The sequence below is a fragment of the Vombatus ursinus genome, unplaced genomic scaffold, assembly GCF_900497805.2.
Source record: "Vombatus ursinus unplaced genomic scaffold, bare-nosed wombat genome assembly UNPS02009173.1, whole genome shotgun sequence".
NCBI lineage: Eukaryota > Metazoa > Chordata > Mammalia > Diprotodontia > Vombatidae > Vombatus > Vombatus ursinus.
This window is the reverse complement of record NW_020948951.1, coordinates 8,655,473-8,678,803: the sequence shown is the minus strand read 5'-3', so window position 1 is coordinate 8,678,803 and position 23,331 is coordinate 8,655,473. Positions and strand designations below refer to the sequence as shown.

Sequence of the window (23,331 nt, the reverse complement as noted above, 5' to 3'; positions counted from 1 at the left end):
ACTCTTTAAACTCTGCTATCTCTACGTGTGGCTTGTGTATCAGGCTATATTTTGTTTTTTCTTGGTTATTTGTGTAAAGAACTGGAGTTCCTGAAATCAAATACCTGGGATTCATCAGATTATGAGAAACCTAAGATTGGGCAGAGATTCCTGAGACAAGCATTGCTGGTAGGATTCTCGTCTCTAAAAATTTGACTTTCCCTGTTTTAATGATCCCAGGAATAGTTCTCTTATTTTACAGTTATCAAATAAAAGATGGGGTATGGCTCATCAGTAGGGGCTAGTGAGCTAGATATTAAGTGGATGCCGACTCACAGAGCATCTGGAATCTTCAGAACCATTTCTGGAGGCCTCACTGTGAGAGGGAGGTGCCTCAGTTGTTACATGGTGAAATGGGATTTTTTTTTTTCTTAAAGTGCTATAATAAAAGAGGTGTAGGAAAAAAGTCTGCAATATTCAGAACAGAAGTGAGTTGCTACGCAGGAGGAAATTCCATCCACAGGAGAGAAGTGATTTGGGAATGAAAATGTTGTTGAAGATATACTAGCTTTTTTTCCCCCGGAGGTAAATGGAGTTAAGTGACTTGCCCAGGGTCACACAGTTAGTAAATGTCTGACTCTAGGGCCAATGCTCTATCCACCTAACTGCCTCAGAAAGCTAGTATTAATATCTGATGTCAGTTTAATTAAATCAACTTCATTGCTTCAAAGCTGAAAAGCACCTTAGGGGTCATGTAGTCCATTTCCTATTTAAAATGAAAAGGTTGAGTCACAGAAAGGTTACCTGACTTTCCTGAAGTAACAAAGGTTGTAAAGCAGCAAGGCAGAATTCTAACTTTGGATCCCTATACTTTAATGCAAAAAATCCAGTCTAACACTCTTTCCACACAGTGCATTGCTTCCTTGGAGAAGGAAGTGGTACCCTCAATATATTTCTGCTCCTGGGGAAAGCTTTGCTTGCCCAGCCCTAATTTTGGTTCTATCAACTCCGTATCTGATTCCTCATAGCCACTGTTCCAAATCTTTTATTTTCTCCTATTGCTCTACCAACTGTACTCCTGTTTCCCACACTTTTGAGTGGGTGACTCAGTTTCTCTACCTCTGGCTCCCCCTACCCCCTTCATCCATTGCTCAAAACTTTTTAGTGGGAGCAGCATCCATAATCCTTCTCTTTGGTGATGGTGGAAGAACAGATAATCCCTCTGGTTCACTAAGGCTAATGTATAGACCCCAGTCTTTTACCTGACTCAATGGGGCTGGGTGTGGGGGAAGAAGGCTGGACCTTAAGAAGTACTCTGTCCCTTCTCCTTAGAGGTGGCTTTGGAACCCTGGGCCCTGGTTTCAGGATTTCAGCGGAGATCCAAGAACCTAGTAGGGAGTTGGGGAAATATGGGAGAGATGAAAGGAGAGGTTGGGCTTACACAGTAATGAAGGGCTTTTTAATACTCATTCCTTCAAGATGACTCTTTTTAAAAGGCACAAATGTTTAAAAGGCAGAAAATCGGATTTCCCAAAGTTCCTTATTTTGTCGATGAGTTCAGTTCCATATATGTCAGTGAAGGTCCAAAGGTTCCGTCTGGCCTTGGGATTTTGGCTAATTTGAAGAAAGAAATGGAGAAGCAGGGGCTTCAGGTCCTGTTGACACAGTGGTTCATTGATTCCTCCTCCTCCTCACTTGGTTGATCTCCTACTAAGACTTTAAATTTAAATACATCCAGAATCACCTGTTGTATACTCTTGGCTTCCCCAGAAAAGTGAAATATAAAAACCACAGTCCCGTTTTGTAATTCAAATAGTTAGTCCTTAAGTAGACAGCACATCCGAAAGTCTCTGTGGCGCAATCGGTTAGCGCGTTCGGCTGTTAACCGAAAGGTTGGTGGTTCAATCCCACCCAGGGACGTTTTACTGCAAGGCAGAAAATAAAAGTATTTCATTCTATTCATACAGAGAAGATAGGCAAAACTTACCACCAAAAACACTTCTCCCTACGAACTTACGGTTCATTCTAGGAACAGTAATTAATGATGTGACTCAGATTATTCTAGGAAAAAGGAGAGAATGGGACTTCTTCTTCTGAGTTATAAAGTGTTTGGGGAGTAATTTGTGCTTTCTTCTATGATCATCTCTCAGGTTTCTCTCCTGAGTCATCTCATGAATATTATTACAGGTGACCATAGTAGTGATCGCCACTCTCCCTTTCTACCTGGAGAGAAGCCGCGTAATGGGTTGGCGTCAGTCAGACCCTGGAGATTCTCCCAATAGAATACCTCAGCCCTTTCCTCAGAGACTGGCTCCACGATTACCACCTCAGGACCAAGGTGAAGAACGTTCTCCTGTTTAGGGCTCAGGGGCTTCCGGGAAATCCCAAAATCAAGAAGCGCCAGTGGTGCGACCAAGACCTGATGGGACTCTGGAACTCGACATTCCAGTTTGAGTGACTCTTCCTTCAACCAACCACTCCGGACCCCAATCCCGTTCACCCTCCATCTCCCTCGCAGCCAGGTGGGCTTGGTTCTTTCTTTCGCCAAGAAGATTTATTGATATGAGGCAGCAAGGTGAAGTGGATAGAGACCTCTTCCTGTCTCTGATACCTAATCTCCAGCGTTCTAGACAACTCTCTAAAACAGGGATTCTTAATCTTTTAAGATGGTGTCTTGGTGGCGGTATTGGAGAAGCTTTATTGGCCCCTTCTCAGAATGTTTCTGATCTGGTCCCTGCTCATTTATTGATGTTTTCTCTCCCCTTAAAGAAGTTGTTTAAAGGGCAATTTGCCTTGTGTGCCAATGTCCCTCCAACCTGCAACTTTTTCTTCTAATCTCTAACCGTGTATCTGCAAATTGGGGGAGGGGGGTGGGAGCGTCTAGGGCAGAGTGGAGAGGGTACAGAGAATGAATAAACACTTCTATAGTGCCAGGCATTGTACTAGGTGCTTTTTAAGAAATACTATCTCATCTGATCCTCATGCCAACCCTGGAAGGAAGGCGCTATTAAACCATACCCATTTTACAATTGAGGAAACTGAGGCAAATAGAGGTTAAGTGACTTGCCCAGGGTCACTCACCTAGTAAATGTCTGAGGACAGATTTGAACTCAGTTCTTCCTGAGCCACCAATGAGACATGGTCACAGTTTGATGAGGAGAGGTGAGATCTCTCAGCATTCTCAGATCAAGCTCTAGGGTCATCTTTTTTCATTAGAACCTTGGGTAGAATCCATACAAATAGATGTAGCTAGCATAAATGGAAATTTCTCAGAGACAGGGCACACCTACCTATCCCTGTTTGACAGTCACTACAGAAAGAAAATACATTTATTTCCCTGACACTCAGCTTTGGGTGATAGAAAACTGCAACATGAGCTTAAGACCCCCCTAGCCCCCCAAACACTCCACCTGATGGGTTTTGTCCATCTCTACTCCCTCATGAGATCAACTTTTATTGCTTATCTGCAGTTCAAATTCCGTTCAGACTACTAGAATAAAAGGAATTGGGGTGGGACAAAGGTTGGGAGGGATTTTTCTGTTGAAAGCCTATAGCAGCCCTTTGGACCATGGTACAAGAATAATCATAATAATAAACCGGATCTTGGAGAGATGGGCTGAACCAGGGGTAGGGAACCTGTGGCCTTGAGGCCATATGTAGCCTTCTAGGTCCTCAAGTGTGGCCCTTTGACTGAATCCAAACTTTACAGAATACATCCCCTTAATAAAAGGATTTGTTCTTTAAAACTTGTACTCAGTCAAAAGGCCATAACCAAGGACCTAGAGGGCCAGTGAACACTTTAATAGTGTTTTCAGCAAACTGTCATCAACAATGCTGAAGTCACTGGCCATATACCTCAGGTTGAAATCAATCCTTCTCTAGCTGAACTTCCAACTGAAGAAGAGGTTTTGAGGGCCCTTAAGGTCCTATTATGTGGCAAAGCACCTGGTGTGGATTTCATTCCAGCAGAGATTTACACGGCAGGAGTTCCACTGTTTATGCAAAAGCTGACTGAAATCTTCCAGGTTATATGGCAAAAGTAGGTTGTCCCTCAGGAGATCAAGGATATCTTCATTGTTCATCTCTATAAAGGTAAAAGAAATAGGTTGTCCTGTGACAATCATAGGGGAGTCTCTCTCTTAGCCATTGCCAGCAAGATTCTTGTCAGAGTCTTCCTTGATAGGCTGATCCTTCACCTGGAAGATGGGCATCTACCCAAGAGCCAGTGTGGCTTCAGAAAAGGTGGGCAAATGTTTGATATGAGGTTTGCTGCCCAACAACTCCAAGAGAAATGTCAGGAGCAAAACAGAGGTTTGTACACAACGTGTACATTTATCTGACCAGGGCTTTTGATACTGTCAGTCATGAAGATTTCTGGAAGATCATGGCAAAATCTGGTTGTCTGGAGAAGTTCATCAGTATTGTAAGCCAGTTTCATGATGGCACGCTAGCTGGATAATGGCTGATGCTCTAGTGCTTTCCCAGTCACCAGTGTGAAACAAGGCTATATGTTTGTTTCCATGCTTTGTACCATGATGTTTTCATCGATATTGTCAGACATCTTCAACAAGGACAAAAATGGCATCAAGGTCAGCTACCCCACTGATGCTAAATTATTTAACTTGAAAAGGCTGTAAGCCAACACTGAAGTGGAGGGAGAATTGGTGCATGACTTTTTGTTTGCAGATAATTGTGCATTCAATGCAGCCTCTGAGGCTGAGACGCAACAGAGTATGCATCAATTCTCTGCTGCTTGTGCTATTTGGGGCCCAACAATTAACACCAAGAAAACAAGGTTCCCCACCAGTCGTCTATACCATCCATATCATCCATACATGGAACCATCAGTTACAGTAAATGGAGAAATTTTGAATGCTGTGGATAAATTCACTTACCTTGGCAGTATGTTTTCCAGGGATTTACACATAGATGATGAAGTTGATGCATGCACTGCCAAAACTAGCTCAGTGTTTGGGAGGCTCTGAAAGAAAGTGTGGAAGAGAAGAGGGGTTAGACTGCCCACCAAACTGAAAGTCTACAGAACCGTTATGCTGACCACAATTGTATGCCTGTGAAACCTGGACAGTATACCAGCACCATGCCAGAAAATTGACTTGCTTCCATTTCAATTGCCTTAGTAAGATTCTGAAGATCACGTAGCAAGATAAGGTACCAGACTTGCTGAATCTGTTTGCCTAAAAGACTATTTTATGGAGAACTTGAACAAGGCAAGCACTCACAAGAAGCAATACAAGGATATCTCAAGATGTCTCTGAAGAACTTTGGTACCAATTGTGAGACATGGGAGATGCTGGCACAGGACTGTCTAGCATGGCATACTCACATCAAAGAGAGCAAAGTGGAATTGCAGTGGCTCAAGGGAAATGTGAGATGTGCAAATTTGGAGACATCTCCTTCCCAAGTGTTCATGTGGACTATTTGTGGTTGACCTGTGGTGGAACCTTCTAAGCTTGTATTGGTTTCATCAGCCACAGTCCAATATACTGTACATTGACCTAGATAATGTGATGTCATTTTGGTCCTATTTGATTACAGAAGACAACGGACTATGCTGCAGTTTCCTCATCTGTAAAATGGTCTGGAAGAGGAAGTAGTGAACCACTCCAGTGTCTTTGCCAAGAAAACTCCAAATGGGGTCATGAAGAGTTGGACATAACTAAAATGACTGAATAACAAGAACTTTGCACAGTGCCTGGCACATAGTGGGCACTTAATAAATGTTTATTTGTTGATTGCCTACAAACACGCTTGTGTTTCTGTCATCATTTAAAACCTTCACTTGATCCAACCACCTCCTCAAACCATTTTCATATCTCTCCTGTCATTCACAGCCAAAATCCAGGAACAAGTTGTCTGTACTATTTGCCTTTATTTTCTTACCTCCCACGTGTTTCTTGATCCCTTGCAATCTGGCTTCTATCATGATCATTCAAATGTGAAACCATTCTCTTCCAAGTTACCAACAAGCTTTTAATTTCCAAATCCACTGCATTTGAATACTGTTGATCACCTGCTCTTTTTTGTATACTCTCTCCACTCATTTTTGTGATTCTCCCTTTTCTCCTAGTTCTCTTCTTTCCTGTATGACCATTTTTGAATGCTAAATTCAGTGGTCCTCTATCCCATATGTGTTATCCAAAGTCACCTGTGTAATCTCACCAGTAAGACAATAAAATATGCCTCAGGTGATGCACATGTGCTTCTCTTAAGTCAAATCTCCCTTTTGGAATTAAGTATACAGTGTTTAATACCTAAAATTCATATTTCTATAAATATAGTACCAGCTGTGCCATGCTATACTTTCCCATCAGGGACAGAACTGACCTTGATAATTTTATCCTATATGTATCTTTAACAGAGCATCCAGATCATTAATATGAAGACTGAAAAAGTCCTAAGATAAAAGACCTTTAAATGTCCAAGTAGTCTGATACCTTTATATAGGAAAATGCAACCTCAAGAAAAAAGTGAAAATCCCCATATTTCAGTTAGAACACAGAAAACTTCTAGAGTCTCTGAGAAATTACAGAGAAGTAGTTTACACATCCTGTTGGTGAACTCTAGTAGCACTATTTGGAAGGGTGCCTGGATTTAGAACTGTGTCAGAGGACTATGGGTCCACAAGCCACAGCTTGAATCCCAGGATGTGCAGGTTCACTTTGTACCAGTTCCCCAGCACAGACTGCACTGGCACATCAAGGAAATTCCATGGGTTGAAAGGGAAATTTGACAGGGTCTACCTCATCAGTGGAAAATCCTTCAAAGGTAAAAACACAGACATGAACTTACTGGTGATGTTTATAAGCCTTGTAGGAATGCTTTATTCCTATAAAACCATTCATTTCCACTGAATACAGAGGGGAAAAACCCCAATCACCAGGTCCCAGCTCTGTTGACTAGGGCTGATTTTTTGAAAGAAGGGGAGTAGCTTTTTCTTGGGATCTGACAGAGAAATCTGAGGGAAATGTCCCAAGAAAAGCAGAGAAGGTATAAGGGATGTTGTTTGCTGAATAAATATCAAAGGCCTGGATCTGTTGGGCAGTGAAATCCAGGCAGGCCTAGAGTAGTAACACATTCTTTAGTCCCATCCAAAAGGGATGTGACTCCTGCCAATGAAATCTCCACCTTCAGAGATATCCAGGCTTTGCCTGCCCCTGACACCTGAGGAAACAATATATGAGTCAGGCCCTCATGCAGGACAACAGCAAGGTTAGAGGAATTAATGGAGCATTTATAAGATGCTTAGAGAGTCTAATCAGTTTCTTCTCTGTTTGGAATGAGCAAGGGCCCAGTTTCACTCTCCATTTGTGCTCCAGGGGCCATCTCTGTCTGGAGTCTGTGTACCAGGTTCTTTATGCCCAAGTAAAAAAAAGGGAAGTGAAAAATATATTTGAGCATCTTCATCGCTCCTTCCCAACAACATTCATAGGAAATAACAGTCCTGGGACATCAGTGTCCAATCCTGACCCTGGGGTAAATTAAGGATGTTTTTTAACAACAAGGTCATTGTAGTATCCCTAAGGCATCAGGAGGGAGACGGAGGGAGTGATATCAGGTGGGGGATGTGGGAAAGGGGAGAATATGTCATGTGAGATGAACTAAAATGATACCAGCTGAAGCGCCATTCTCCTGAAAGGCTTTTAACTGCTTCCTGTCTAGGGCTGACTGTACCATAGCCTGGGCAGTACTGCTCTCCCACACTCAGGGTCCAAAATATTTGCTCAGGTTTTATCTTTGAATGTGGAAATTACACAAGCCCCTTTTCCCATCACACTCCTAGATACACGTTCCACCAGAGATGTGGCTGATCCTTGGCTAGTCATTAGTTAGCTACCCTTTAATTCCACTGGTTTTGATGAAGCATCTTCTTTCAAAACTTGTAAAGGGCTAACTTAGAGTCTCTGTTACCTTCCCATTACTTCCTGTGATTTCATCAATTTGGCAGATGAGAAATCAATTGATCTAGGGCATCCTGATCAACTTCACTGTCATCGCCAGGGAAGAAATTTTCTAGAATTTTGACAAATCAAAGAGACTTTGTTATGGGAGAGTCTTTAAAATGGCATTTTGCTCTACTAAACAAGTCTTTCACCAGTCCTGACCTCTTTTCTCCACTTGAAATCCTATATCTCTAACTGCCTACAGGCCATCTCCACCTAGATATTTCAACAATACCTCAAAATAAATGTCTATGTAACTCCAGTCCCAAAGCATTTTGGCATAGGACTCCCTCCTCATTGATGGAGATAACATTTTGTTCTGTATGAGGGGCAGGCAGGAGAGAGTAGAGATTCACTCCTCTGTGCTCAAGGATCACTCCAAGTCTTTTTGCCTCTTCAAACTCTCTTGGAGTCTCTCTGAGTTCTGCAGTCACTTTGGGTGTTTCTGGCTTCCAGCTTCAAGAGAGAAGATGGGAGATGCCAACCTCCTTTCAGGTTGCTGAAGGAAAAGACTCTGAAAAGAAGCTGACATGAGAAGAAACCGGCAGCCTCTTTCATGTTCCTACCCCCAGATTACCATACAAGAGACTTTGGAATATCTCCTTGGATGAGACTTGCTCTGTCTTGGTTGAGATGTTACCTCACTCCAATTGGGAAAGCTCCTTCACTCTGTATTGTCTGATATATATTCTATGCATACTTTCTCTGATTTCTGTTTTGTTGTTGAATTGGATAAATGGATTTCTTTTATAATTACTATCTGTGTTCATTGTGGGATTGGTATTTGCCTTGGATATATAACTTATGGTCCTCCTGTGCTTCCCCCAATAGTGAAACAATGATCAGAAGCTATATTGAACAGCAACCAAACCCCCACAACTCCTCTAGACTAATAATAATAATAATAATAATATTTAAGGAAGCATATAAATATAAGTCTAGCATAGTACCCCATCTCTCTGAGGAGAGGGAAGATGGCCAAGCTTCTGTTTGCCCTAACTTCCTATTTCCCTTCCTGGCAGAAACTAAAATCTTCCTTGGAGAAGGGTGGAGAGAGAAGAGGCTAGAGATATCTATTGTCTCCCTTTGAGCTACACAATGACACCCTGATGCTATGTGTGGAACATAGTTTTCCCAACATCTGAAACTGAACTCAGGATATTTTCCCTTAAGCCAGTTTCCTCTTCTTAGATCACCAGTCAGTGTTCTGGTTGATTTTTCCTTCTCCCTCTCTTCTTGGAAAGAGAACTGTCTTTGAAGTTAGAGGACTGAGGTTTAAATATTATTTCTATGTGATCTTGGACACATCATTAAATTTCTCTGGACCTCTGTTTTATCCTCAGTAAAATGAGGGTGTTGAACTAAATGGTTTATGTTTCCTTCTAGCTCTATATCTGTGATCCTGAATAGTCCCTGTAAAAAAAAAAAACACACAGGAAATATCATTAGCCACAAGCTACCAGAAAAGCTTATCTTAGACAAAAGTCTGGAGTATTGTGTTTCTTTCCAGAGTGTTTAGAATACCATATTCTTTTTGAGGGTCTGAAGCTTAGAAGAAGGGGACAAAGGAACATGCATTAGAGTCGACTAGATGGTCTCTGAGTTCCTATGACCCCCCAGTGTCACATGAGGTACAATGGAAAGAACTGGGAAGGAAGCTAGAGAAGGGAGAGGAGAAAAGAGTGGAAAACTAATAAGAAGCACTGGCCCTGAAGTCAGGAGGAACTGAGTTCAAATATGGCCTTAGACTCTTACTAGCTGTGTAACCCTGGGCAAGCCACTTAACTATGATTTCAAAAAGAAAGAAAGACAACTAATAAGAACCTTCAAGTTCAAGGTGAAGGGCTTTTGTCTTAAGAATCTGAATCACACAGCTGTATGTGTCATCTGTATGACTTGAAACCAGGTCTTTCTGGCTTTGAAATTAATTCTTTCAACTAGTCCTTGATGATGTGATCTAGAAGTGAGATTATATTTATTCTGTATATTTGTAGAAGAAAGACTGAGTAGAAACTTCAGACAGAAAGGTTTTTTTTTGTCCTCAAAGAAAGAGCTTTCTAATAATTGCAGCTGTCCAGAAATAAAATGTGTGCATGAGTATGTTTGTGTGTGTGTGTGTGTGTGTGTGCCTCCTGTGTACATATCTCCTGTGTAGGGAGTTCCTCAGCTCTGAAGGAGCTCGAGCAAAGGTTATCAGGGGTAATGTAGAGAAAATGCCTGAGCAGAGTAAAGGTTTGGCTGAAGGAGGCCAAAGTCTCTTCCACCCTGCCGACGCAGTGATGCTAGAAGGCAAACTCTGCCCCACCTCCTGGAGAATTCTTTATTCTCTATTCAACCCAGATATCCAGTCATTGCTTCACTCAGGACGTCAGGAGACTCTGCCTAGACGCTCCACAGCTGAGACCAGTCAACCTCAAGGTACTCATCTTCCTTTGTTTATTACCCCAGAACACATACGCGAATGCCCCTAAAACACTCGAGTTCGACTTCACGAACATTTATTAACTCCCCCACGCCCACCCCACTACTATGTGCTCAGCATTGTGCCAGACAGTGCGAAGAGCAGAACAAAAAGTGAAACCGTCTCTCTCCCTGATCTCAAGATGCTCACAAGCCAATGGCCCTCACCGTGATTGCTTCTCCAGGCAGCGGCACCTGAGGCCCATAGGTCCCGCCCCCGCAACAAATGCGGCGGGCTTCATTCAAGAAGAAGGGGCCGCGGCCACTTGAATGGCGAGAGGGAGGGGTTGGGGGAGGTGTGCGGGAGTGAGCGCTGCGCTCCCAGTCCGCTGCTCTTGGCCCGGGGTGGAGGTTGAGGAAAGGGGCTGGAACCGGCTGGTTAGAAAAGAGGACTGGTCTAAGGAGCAGCTGGAGCTGGGGCTGTTTGATCTCCCGGGCTCCCGGACCGGGGCCACCTGCTAGCGAGAGGCCTGGAGAGTATAGGCAACCAGTGGTGAAGAACTCGGGCTCCTAGCCTCAACCTCGCCCCGGCAGGGACGCACAAGGTGCTTCCTGCTCTCAGAGGGCTGCTTCTCCACCAGAGTTTGCCAGGCTGGCAGCTCCCAGTTGGTCAAGCTCCATCTATTTACTAAATTAGGTAAGTAGAGTTAGTATCCTTCCCAAGCTAGGTAAGTCGAGAGAAAACTGCCCTTCTTTCATCCCCTTTTCGGGGCCCTCTGCAGCCACCTGGGTAACAAGAATTGAGTTTAGAGTGGAGGTCTCAGCGACTGTGCCTCTTGAGGGCTTCCCAGGCATGATTTGGAATTGGAGGGGTTAGGGGTAGGATCGGTCCGGGTCTGGGCTGCCTGCCTACCATCCTGGATTTTTCGCTTGCTCTTTCCCGTCGGACCGGGTCCGAATGAGGCTTGGTCCTGGCTTTGGCCAAATGTTGGAAGGGCGAGGGCTCTGGACTAAGAGACAAAGCTTGGTGCCCTCCGATTGTCCTCACACGTGCTCCTTAAGGCAGTCATTGGGAGGGCTAAGGGTAAAAGGCTCCTCTTCCAGCTCCTGTAGTATTCAGCTTCAGAGATCTGTGAGGTTGGGTGCCATTTCCCTCCACATTAAGGACTACAAGACCACTGATGTGAGTAGGGAGGGAAAGATAGTCGGGAATGAATGGTGAAGTTATCATGATGTTACTAATGTGACCTGGGGAGCACATTTACAGACCTTATACTTACTCTAAATTGTCTCCTAGTAGAAATAAAATGTAGAGATTGGAGGAAAACATGTGTGGTCCCAACTGGAGATGTTATTGATAACAGATCAGCAAGGAAAGACAGGAGGAAATTGGGTATGTTGGGGGGGGAGTGTCTTGGAGGAAAAGACAGCTCCTTAAAGTAGTAAACACCAAAATGTTGGTCCCTATAATAACATAAATGTGTTTTAGTCCAGAAAATGAATGCTTCACCAGCTTCAGGAACTGGATCACGTTCTGAAGGCAACAACGCAAGACCTTTTTTTTATGCTCAACCCACAGCACAACCCCCATTCCCAAATCCGTGGTACCTCAATCCTGTCTATAATCCTTATTGTGTGTCAGCAGCAGGTAAGGCCAATGACCACTAGCAACCTACAAAGCAGCTTTATGAAAAGCATATTTTTAAATATTTCAATAGACACTTTTCTACCTATTGCCCCAGCTTTTCCTCTTACCTCTTCTAGTAGTTTTCCACTCTTCTCTCTTCCCTCCTCCCTTCTCTAGCTTCATTCCCAGTTCTTTCTAAAGACTGTGGTGGCTAATCTTGACAACACTGTCTTAACAATACTTTCATTTAACTCCATTTGGAGCTTCCATTCAATGGAAATCTAAGGTTCTTCTTATGTGCAATTCTTTCGCCGTTTTATTTTGCTCACTGATAAGAAGAAAACAATGGAGAGGAGTCTTCATGTGGAGAAAGTAGTTTGGAAGGTTTTTTAAAAAGGAAGGTTGCATTTAGGGTTTCTTTGGCCTTGGAGCACCAGCTGGCAATGATACCAGAAAGGTGGTGGAGTAAAAGCTAAGAAAGTTAAGAAGGAGCCAAGTAGGATGGTGTTGGCCCTTAGACTCTTAGCCAGCTAGCAGAGCCCTACCACAAGAAGGGAGTATCTTTAGCCTTGCCATGGTGCTAGTTAAAGAAAATGGCATAAGATGGAATCTGTCTTTGTTTCCCCCACAGCATTACAGTGAGAGATTGCTGAGGGTGTGCTTCAACTAGTAGTTCCTTCTTGCTCCAGCTGATCCCATGCTCCTTGAGAGTTCCTTGACATTCTTGGCAGCTCTAGTAGGTTTTATTTTTTCCTTGAAAGCAGAAAAGTTTAAAAAAAAACTGAGGAAAACACCTAATTTTAAAGGGGAAAAAGCTACAGCGGAAGGGCCTGTGGGGAAGAAAGAGAAAATGTGAATAAATGGAGCTTTAACCGTGCCTGTGAATTAAGGCTTCTGCCTCCTCCTCCTTTGCCTTTTATCTCTGTATGTGCTGTTTTGTGACCACAAGGGTACACACATGGGCTCCCTGAGAACATCTAATCTAATTTCTTTGTTTGGCTATTAAATTGGGATCTTACATTGAGAGCTAGAAAGAACCTCAGATGGCATCTAGTCAAGAACCTTCATTTTACTTATGGGCAAACAGGCCAGTGAAAGTGAAGTGAAGTGAAGTGATTTGCCCAAGGTCACAGACCAAAACTGTCAGAAGACTGCTGAAATCTGAGGCTAATTTTTTTTTGGTAGAAAAGATGGAGCACAGTCTAGATGACAATATTATGAGTAGATTAGCTTAATGATTATTGTTAATATTAATAATTAGCTTAACCATAATACTCAGAATACTGACCAATGTCAAACTGGAGGGAAGTCTTTAAGAGTGTGTCAATGGTCTTTATCCTTTGCATTCCCTTAATCAACAATTTCATCAGTGGCTTGGATTAAAAACACATGCCATACTTTGAATGAGAAAGTTGAAAAGAAGAGCTTGTGTCTTCTTTCACAGAATAAGATTTCTTGGAATCTTTAAATATGCTATAATACAAGCTAAATCTAAAAAGTTTAAATTTCATAGAGATGAATGTGATAAGTTTAAATTTGATAAGCATTGAGGTTATAGTTTACTGCACAAATATATAGAGAGATATCTGATTTAACAATAATATATGTGACTTGGCTTCATTAGGGAGCAGAAAAACTAGAGTTGTTGACTGCCCATAATGTGACATAATGGCCATAACAACTATTACAAATTTTGGCTAAATTAATAAAAGTATAATGTCCAAAACAAAGATGACAATAATAACTCTGTACTCTGTACTCTATGCTGGACAAAGCACATGCAAAATATGTTTAGTCCTTATTAGTGTATTATTGGAGAGACTGATAAACTAGGTGACCAGAATGGATGAAGAAATATCTAAGGCTGTTGAAAGAATTGGGGGATCTTTACCCCAGAAAAGGGAAGATTGAGGGACAGAGGATAACCTTCAAATATTTGAAATATTATCATGATATGAAAAATAATCTAATTTTTCTGCATCTTTTCAGAAAGTAGAAACCAAGCCAATTTAGGGAAGCAACTTTTGATTCAATATGGGTAAAAAAAAATGGAGTACAGAATCCCTCAGAGGTGGTAACTTCCTGATCCCTGAAAGCATTCAAGTACAAGCTAAAACAAGCACTTGTTGGAGAGAGGATTCCTGGATGGGAGGTTAGGATCAGATGGCTTGAAGGTCCCTTCCAGGTCTAAACATTTAATTTGACTCACTTATAGAATTTTAGAGCCATCAAGAAGTACACTTTTTCCTTACCTTTTAAAAATACCTATTCATATCCTATAAGTCCCTGAATAGCCTTTGTTTAAGAAAATTTCAGTTAAAAAAAAAAAGGTGTTTTCCATGATAATTATGATACAATATTAGTCACTGGAGTGGCAATTATATTCCTCTTTAACAAAATGAGTTCAATTTTATGAATAATGGTCATGAACCTAGTCTATACATTTTTCAGCCAGAATTTCCTTTCCAGAAAACTATCTACACAATTTGCCTTGTAGCATGATAATACTTAATATCATTTCAGTTCTATTGAGGTCTCCTTTTCTGAAGACTATTAGAAAATAAACTCAGAACTTTCTTCTAATCTGCAATGCAACATTCCTACATCCCCTCTAGTCTCTTACAGATGCACTAACCAAATTTGATTCAAACCTAAGAATTCTTAGTTGTGGCCCTGTCTCCTGACTGTTATTGTATAAGTGACAGCCATCAGTTGATATGGTCAATTTGTCATTACAGCTTCATTTGACACCCTATTGCACCATGGGGGGGGCAGGGGTGTCGGAACTTGGATCATCCAGGTCTAAAGCCAATTCCTATCTCTGAAGGATATTCACCCTCCTTTTCTCCTACCAAGTTAACACTGATTACAGTACTTCAATTGCTTGTGAACAAACATCTAATAAGTATTATGTATAGACCACATATGGGCACTTAAGTGGCACACTGGATAGAGAACCAGGCCTGGTGTCGCTAAGACTCATCTTCCTGAGTTCAAATCTGGTCTCATACACTTACTAGCTGTGTGACCCTGGGCAAGTCACCTAACCCTCTTTGCCTCAGTTTCCTCCCCTGTAACATGTGCTGGAGGAGGAAATGGCCAACCACTCTAGTATCTTTGCCAAGAAAACTCCAAATGGAGTAACAGAGTCAGACACAACTGAAAAACAACTTGGCAATGTAGATCACAAGTTCCTAATCAATAAGTAGATTTATGATGATAAAAATCAGAAGCCCTGATAGGGCACATCTTTTTCTTTAATTAACCAGGCCCATAAATCTTACCAAGTGTAAGGGAGAATCATGACTATCATAGCCCAGACTTAATTTAGGTTAAGACTAAGAACTCACAACATTGTACACAGTAACAACAGCATTGTTCGATGACTAACTGATAGACTTGGCTCTTCTCAGCAATACAGTGATCTAAGACAACTCCAAAAGACTCGTGATGGAAAATGCTGTCCACATCCAGAGAAAGAACCATGGAGTATGAATGCAGATTGAAGCATATTATTTTCTCTTTTTTTTTCCTTTCTGATGGTTTCTCACTTTTGTTCTGATTCTTCTTTCACAATATGACTAAAGTAGAAATACGTTTAATATGAGTGTACATATATAACCTATGTCAGACTGCATGCCATCTTGGGGAGGGAGGGGGAAATTTTAGAACTCAAAATCTTATAAAAGTGAATGTTGAAAACTGAGGGGAAAAAAAAGCTTTCAGCAGTCAAGATATAAATTGCTCAGCTGTTTTGTGATTAGCATAGAATGACCTCTTATCAATAAATTGAATAACAAACAAAGACTAAACTCACTGTAGAAATTCACCTACAAATGTTTTTGTCTTTTGTTTCTTCCCTAGGGTTCAGAAATGGAAACCCATACATTCCATATTATTCAGTTGCTCTACATGAGTACCCTGGATTTCTCTTGCCACAGGCTCCTGTGCCCACCAGAGTGAACAGAAGGCCGTATTTTCATCCTCAGCCTTCATTTCCTATGTTCCAGCCTGTTGCACGTTTCTGTCATTATAGCAGCTCTGGGAAAAAAATGGAAACCAAAGAGACCCAGACTGATCCACAACAGCCTGAAAGCAAGTTGAAAAAGCAACAAGTCTTAACATTAGATGCTAATGGCTGCAATATGAGTGGCATTACAGGTAGAATGACTAGTATTGCCTCTGGAAAAAAAGTTACCAGTTTGTCTTCCCCTGTACAAGAGAGACAGGTTCATAGTAAGAACTCTTCTGCACCTACAGTGTACAGAAACATTCCTCCAGGGAAATATGCCTTTGAAAAGGAAGAGGTAAGAATAGAATATGGAGATGGTTCTCCTGCAATACAGCTTTGGAAATCCTTTAAAGAAACCATCCCAATTTATGATTTGACACATGGCAAAATGGCACCGGAGAACATAGTACAGTGTGATTTGTTTTCAGTGAGCTCCTGTGAGAGGATGGGAGTTCTATATACCCCTCATAAGGGAGAGGAAATGCCAACCATAGAATGTTCAGAAGAAGACAAAGCTAGTGCTATGCTGACCAAACAGTATCTTGAAGCTGTACAAGATAAAGAGGTCCAGATGCCAGGACCTAGCCTGGAAGGAAGTTTAGATAAAGATAAAGAAAGTGTAACCACTCAGAAATGTTCAGACCCCCTAGATACCAGAAACCAATGGCAACCTGATGAGCTGAACAGATTGGGTAAAAAGGCCCACTCAATGGCAAGTTCAAGCCTGTCAGTGTTGATACCAAATAGGTCTACTCAAGAATTGAACCAGCAAACAGAGTCAGTTTGTTCTAGCATGGAGGCCATCAATAACCTGAGTCAAGAGCCCCCCAGCCCAAATAGACACAATGGGCAGACCAAGTTAAGAGATGGGTTTTGGAGCAACGAATTGGATGAGTTCATTCCCCCTCCCACCTGGCTGGCTCGATTTGAGAAGGTTGATGCGAGCATCCATCCCTTGCCTCAGAGAAAGAGCCCAAGTGTTAGCTCTGTGGAGCCATCCTCTAGAAGTGAAGAGTCTTCCCTGGACAATGTGCCTATGACTGACATTGTACTTGAGAAGAATACGTATGTCAAAACCACAGAGGGCACTGAACAAGAGGCTGAGATCCAGGACCATCACTATAATGAGGAGGAGGAGGGAGTGATGATGGTAGGTGAGGTTGGTGGTTTAGTTGTCCGAGATACTAAAATTCACTCAAGTAGGAAGCTTAAAGAACCTATCAAAAGAGGCAGGGAACAGGAAGCCCTGCCTAAGTATCCCCCCCAGAAAACCTGCTTGTTCAAGAAAAAAGAGTGTCTCTCTGAAGCCGAGTCTGAAGATTTGTGGGGAGTAGAAGGTGAAGATGATATTGATTATGACAAAGATTTAGATGAGGTTGAATATATTTTTGAAGCAGTTGACCCACGGGGAGATGTGAGCCCTTCAAATGAGGGCTTTTACCAAGAGATTGGTCATCGGGTAATCTGGAAGCCACCTCATACAATTACATCTCCCCAGCTAATTGTTTGGCCTGTAAAAAACAAAAGCAAAACAAAAAGTGGTGCCTATGAAAGTGTTCCCTTGTTTCATAAGCTTAAGGACAGAGACTACTATGAAGCTGCTTGTGGTGAGCTGCTAAAAAAACGAATGGTGGTGAAGAGAAAAGGTGAGCTGAGTAGAATCTTTTTCAGAGTGTTTGACTTTGGGAATGCCTAGAACAACTTTTGAATGATGGTGGTGCTATAGGGAAAGAGAAAATACAATAACATTTTACACTTAAAAAAAAGCATTTAAAGGTTTTTTCTGTTTTTTTTTCTTTTTTTCTTTTTTGTTTTTGAGCCTTTCAACAGGCTTTTGGACAGAACCATAGCTAGCAGTTTTAGCACTCGGAACAACCTCTGCATGTAACAAGGGGTCCTAGTTAGGGCCCTCAAAAAACTTTTGTGAAGTACTCACATTCATTTGAGAGGAAAATGAGATACTATAGAAATATAGGGAATAGATTGTCAGTTGAAAGAGACCTAATAAAAAAACATGAGATCTGGGGTCTAGCAGGTGCAGTAGAAAGAATGCAAAGTCCAGATTCAAGGAACTTGGGTTCAAATCTCACCTCTTTTCCATATATGTATTTCTATTATTTGTACATATCATTTACTGTTTCTGGACCTCCATTTTTTCGTCTCTAAAAATGAGGGGGCTAGATTAGGTGGCCTTTCCAAGGTCCCTTCTAACTCTAATTCTATGATTCTATGTTTCATTAGAGAAGCCTTGCATTCCTTCCCACATAGTCTCTGGGAAGAAAAGTGGCATCAGGGATTATCATTCTCCTTCCATGTCTACTCTCACACCTGAATAGAGAAATTATTGCTGTTTATGAAAGGAAGACAGAAAAGAGGCAGTCTGCTTGGAAATGAAGGGAGGAAAAAGGTCTGGGAATGGGATAAGAGAGAAGGTGAATAATTTGGGGAAGTACATATAAGCAAAAACAAAACAAAACAAAACAACCAAACAAAAAGGAAGGAGCACTATGATCTGCTGCCTTTACATCTATAAGGATTATAAGTGTCCTTTCTCCTCTTCCTCTTTTCTTAGCTAGCATCTGAATTCTTCCCCTTATCTCCTGGAATAGGAGTACATATGTTTAATTGTGGTACCCTCTAAATTGCCTCATCCTGGGATAAGGCGCTAGTGGCCTTGGACTAGTTATGGCTCTGCCTATAATCTAGGTATGCAGCCAGCAAGCTTCTTATGTGTATTTGACTGACTTTTTCTGTCATACCATCTCAGAAAGTGTGTGGTAGGGATAGAGGATAAGTGTCTCTATCTTTTAGGGGTCCCCAATTCAGTTGGGCAGTAGAATCGGGTTGCAAATTCACCACATGCAGGGGAGATTAACATGGTTTGGAGTGGTAAAAGAAGGTAGATTGAGGTAGATGAGCATTGAAAGATGAGTTAAGTTGAGAAAGAGTAAGGTGACTTGGAAGATTTGTCGGACCAAGAAGAAGGGAATATAATGAGTAGACGTATTCAAGCCTGAGCATAGCATTTGGATGTGGAGGGAGAACGGTATAGAGTGTGGTGGGGACAGTCTTCAGTTGGATGAGTAGAGTCCAGTCAAATTGAGGCTTTTAAACTTTTTCAACTTTTGAAAGTTGAAAGGAAGTTAAGCTTTTATCCTATAGGCAAGTGATCCACTAGAGTGAAAATTACAGAACTACGGGAAGGGCAGCTTTAAATTCAGTGTTTTCTTCCTTGTTCTCTCCCCACTCCCAACACACACTTTGTGATTGGCACCTTTTCTCTGACTTGGTCTTGGAGTTGTCTGAGACATGGAGAGCTCCAGGTCACACAGTCAGTGTGTGTCAAAGGCAAGAATTGAGCCTATGTCAATAATGCCTCAGTGTTTGTCTTTTGCACACAATCATTTAATTTTTTTCAACCATAGGAGACAGGTGGTACCTGTGATATTTCCACTTTTATAAAATAAGGAAAGGCAATTGTTTAAGGTCACACAGAGAGTAGCCAAGCTGAGTCCTGGAGCCCAGTGGCAGTGGACTAGAGCCATGGGAATTAAGTTATACCATACCTCATGTGTTTTAGGAAAATCAATGTGTTGGTATCCTGGAGAAGAGGCAAGATGGCAGAAAGACCAATTAAGAAGCTGTTGAGGCTCTCAACTTTCCAATTAAGGAAATCATCTCTCTCTAACCTTAGAGCTAAGGTGATGCAGATGAGTTTGAGATTTGCACTAGTTAAGGGATTTTCCTCTTTGGGAATTCCCTATACCAAAGAATGATGAATGCAGTCTTTCTCCCTTACCTTCCCCCTCCCCCTCCACCCCCAAATGCTGTTGAAGTCATCTAGATGAGCCATGATGGAATGTTAGTGAGAAGAGGAAGGGAGGCATTAGAAATGTTTAATAGAATAATAGATAGGACTTGTAACTATCTTCTTTTATATAAAGATAAATGAAGGATTGAACCCAGGTGGTAGAGAGTAATGGTAATATCAATGATAGAAATAGTACCTTTTTAGCCTTACTTTCTCATTGTTCTCTTCACTTCCAACCAAACTAAACTCTAGCTGCCTTCAATCCTGATCTGGACTCTCTGTCTAGAGACAGCTATCTGCTGCAGAGGATAGAGTCCTGGACTTGGAGTCAGGAAGACCTGAGTTCAAATCCTGCCTCAGACACTTTACCAGCTAACCCTGGGCAAGTCACTTAACCTACCTCAAGCTCAGTTTCCCCATCTGTAAAATGGAGATAATAATAGTACTCACCTCAAAGGGTTGTTATGAGGACTAAATGAGTACATAGGTAAAGCATTTTACAAACTTTAAGGTGTTCTATAAAGGCTGAGTATTATTGTTATTGTTATTTGTTTTATTCTAGCTCCATACATTCCCACAGGCCAACTTCTATGCCTAGAATGTATGTCTGCTTTTTCATGGCTTCTTAAAATCCTCTTATTTCAAACTTTAGTCCAAGTACCACTTCTTCCACAAAGCTTTCCATTTTTTTCCCCTTCCCAGTTAAAAAAAATCCCTTAAACATTTTTCTAGAGTAACATGTGTACTACTCCCCCGCCCCCATCACATTCTACTTTGTAAATCTCTCAGTGGTTAGATCACTGGGCCTGGAGTCAGGAAGACTTGAGTTCAAATATGACCTCAGTCCTCAAATGCTGACTGTGTGACTGTAGAGAGGTCACCTTCTGCTTACCTCAGTTTCCTCAACTGTAAAATGAGAATAATAATAATAGCGCCTATCACTCAGAGTTGTTTGAGGATCAGATGGTATCTCAAACACTTTGAACAGTGCCTGGCACATAGTAGGTGCTAAACAAATGCTCATTCACTGTCTTTCCTGTCAGCATATGTACCTACTCTCCCCTTGTAGACCATAAGTGCCACATTTGAACTTGTCTTCCTGACCCCAGGCCCAGTTCTCTATCCACTAGGATATCTACAAGGTAGAATGTGATTGGGGGGAGGGGGAAGCAATAGAGACACAAGAATTGGTAATCTAAAGATTTTGTGGAATGTCAGGAAAGGACAAGTCAAGGAAGAAAAGTATCTTTAAAGAAAGAAGGGGTAGTCACAATTATACAGTGCTGTAAAGTTATAGTAAAAAATGGGAACTGGTAAAACTTTTGAATTGACACTATATTTTCTAGTGAGCACCAAAAAGGAGACTGAAGTAAGATTGAAAGAAGAGAGAGTGGGTGGTAAGGAAATGGAAACCATAGGGAGGATCAAAATAATATCTCATTTGGAATAAATTAAGTAGATATGATAAATTTTGAAGTAGATGAGAAAATTCATCAAATTGAAGCTATTTTTTTTTAGAAGCATGAAAGTAATTTCCTCAAGTGGGCAGTTCTGTGATAGTCTGACTTTCCCACTGAAAAAAGAGAGAGCAGAAAACTGTAGACAGGAGAAAACAAAGCAGTAGAACAGCAGAAGGATGTCCCTGAAAGGAGTATACAGTGGACCCCAAAAGAAATTAAAAAGCTATAAGCAACAAGAGCCCAGTTAGATGGGGGGGGGGGGGAAGGTATAGTGAATAGGGCATTGGACTTGGAGTCAGAAATACCTGGCTTCAAATCCCGCCTCAGCCTACTTACAATCTGTGACTGTGGGCAATTCACTTAACTTCTCTATATTTCAGATTGCTTGTCTGTTAAAGGATCTGTTAAAGTCTGTTAGACTCATTAGCCTCTAAGGTACAGCTATAAAAACCTATGATCAGAAGGCAGTGCTGAGCCCAGGAGTTTTGTGATCTCACCAAAACAAAGAGAACAGCAGAACTGGGTGGAGAATCTAGGTCACCTGACTCCAGTACTGTACCTGGGATCAAGTTGCTTTCATTTTAATAGCACAGGGTCTTCTTGTAAAATCCTTCCCAAAAGAAAAAACCCAATTCTAACTGCAGCAGATATACCCAGTAAAGGGGAAGGAATATTCCCTACACTATGCAAGAAACAGAGTCTATGTTTATCTAGTCACTAAAGAATTGGAATTAGGAAAGGCAATTAGCCTCTTTGGGTATTTCTTATTTCAATGTAAAGTCAGAATATCACAGAACTGGTAATAAATATTCACCAGCCTGGAGGCAGGGGGCTGCATCAAGACCCCTCAGGTTCTCTTCTGGCTACAAGAGAAGTTATTCTGTTATACTGGAATTTTAGGGGAAATGTAGACTACAATAGTTTTCCTTTATTAAAAAATTGACCATACAGTTAGCTATTGAGGCTTAAATGTCAAAGCAATTTCATCACTGTAGCACCCCCTCAGCAAACAGGGTAGTAGAGGAATAACCTCTTTTCTTTGTACCTCACCCCCTTCTTTCAAGAACTTCCCCAAATACTTGGGAACTAGGAAAAGAAAGTACGTGTTTGCACAGGTCAACTGGCTGTTAAAATCTATCTTGGGACATTTAAACATGTGCGCCTTTCTTTTTTCTAGTACCATATTGAAATTTCTACCATCCTAATTAGGTAGACTACAAAAGGAGGACTTGATGGTGGCAGGAGATGATTTCTGGGTTAAAAGTGGTGCTAAACCCAGATTCATCAGTCAGAATATGTCCTCTACAGTCAGGAGCAAGGAGCAAGGTATGTGTTTCCAGAATACTCCCCACATATTTACATTGGAATTAATTAAAAAAAACAAAACAAAAAACAACAACCTAGCTAGCATTTACATAGGGCTTTAAGGCTTACAAAGTTTACAAAGCACTATACAAACACCTAGTTCAATCCTCACAATAAACCTGTAAGGTAGATGCTATTATCCCCATTTTACAGATGAGGAAACTGAGCCCGAGAGGTTGTAACTTACCTAGGACAACACAGTCAGTAAGTGCCTTAGGATGTGAAAATTGAGTCTCCCTGACTCCAAATCTAGTACTTTATCCACTGTACCACTTATCTGGATCAAAATATCAAACCTTGCAAGCTAAAAATACTTTTATGTTAAATAGACAATAATATAGTCTAGTGCAGGAGTGGACAAAGAGTCGTGAGATCTACATATATATGTAGACACCATTCTTAGCTCACAGGCTCTACAGAAACAGAAGGACCAAATTTTGCCCTCCCCTTATCTAGTAGAAAGAACTGTGGATTTAAAGTTGGGAGATCTGAATTAAAATCCCAGCTTTGCTACTTTCTAGCTTTGTGATTTGGGACAAATATCTTCCTTTTTTTAAATCATGGGTTTCTTTATCTTAAAAATTGAGGTTGCGATTAAATGATGCCTAGGGGCCTTACCAGTTACAAGTTTATGACCCTTTTAGTTGACTTGACAGCTGTATGTTTTTGTGTATGGAAATGTTTTTATGTATGGAAATGTTTTTATGTATGGAAAT

The 23,331-nt window shown here is 41.4% G+C and overlaps 1 protein-coding gene, 1 long non-coding RNA gene and 1 other non-coding gene across 3 annotated transcripts in view; all 3 read left to right on the top strand.

Moving 5' to 3' along the window:
- Window positions 1-1,825: 1,825 nt before the first annotated feature.
- On the top strand, window positions 1,826-1,899 carry TRNAN-GUU. The gene has a single exon. It is a non-coding gene; the product is annotated as a tRNA-Asn (tRNA).
- Window positions 1,900-11,921: 10,022 nt separating this feature from the next.
- Window positions 11,922-17,313, top strand: LOC114035240. The gene is made up of 3 exons (XM_027851308.1): window positions 11,922-11,988; window positions 15,832-17,129; window positions 17,272-17,313. The coding sequence occupies exons 2-3, from the start codon at window positions 15,969-15,971 to the stop codon at window positions 17,311-17,313; spliced, it is 1,203 nt and encodes a 400-aa protein (XP_027707109.1). The 5' UTR covers window positions 11,922-11,988; window positions 15,832-15,968.
- Window positions 17,314-17,379: 66 nt separating this feature from the next.
- The window catches only part of LOC114035015, an 8,651-nt gene continuing 2,699 nt past the window's right edge, over window positions 17,380-23,331 (top strand). The window contains exon 1 of the long non-coding RNA XR_003568171.1: window positions 17,380-17,625. This is a non-coding gene — a long non-coding RNA (uncharacterized LOC114035015). The remainder of the gene's footprint in view (window positions 17,626-23,331) is intronic.

Bases quoted from the DNA above. Each gene is read 5' to 3' on its own strand.
- LOC114035240 (XM_027851308.1), top strand. From the start codon at position 15,969: ATGTTCCAGCCTGTTGCACGTTTCTGTCATTATAGCAGCTCTGGGAAA. The intron at 17,130-17,271 runs GTAGGTGAGGTT...TCAAGAAAAAAG, and splicing joins AGGAGGAGGGAGTGATGATG to AGTGTCTCTCTGAAGCCGAG.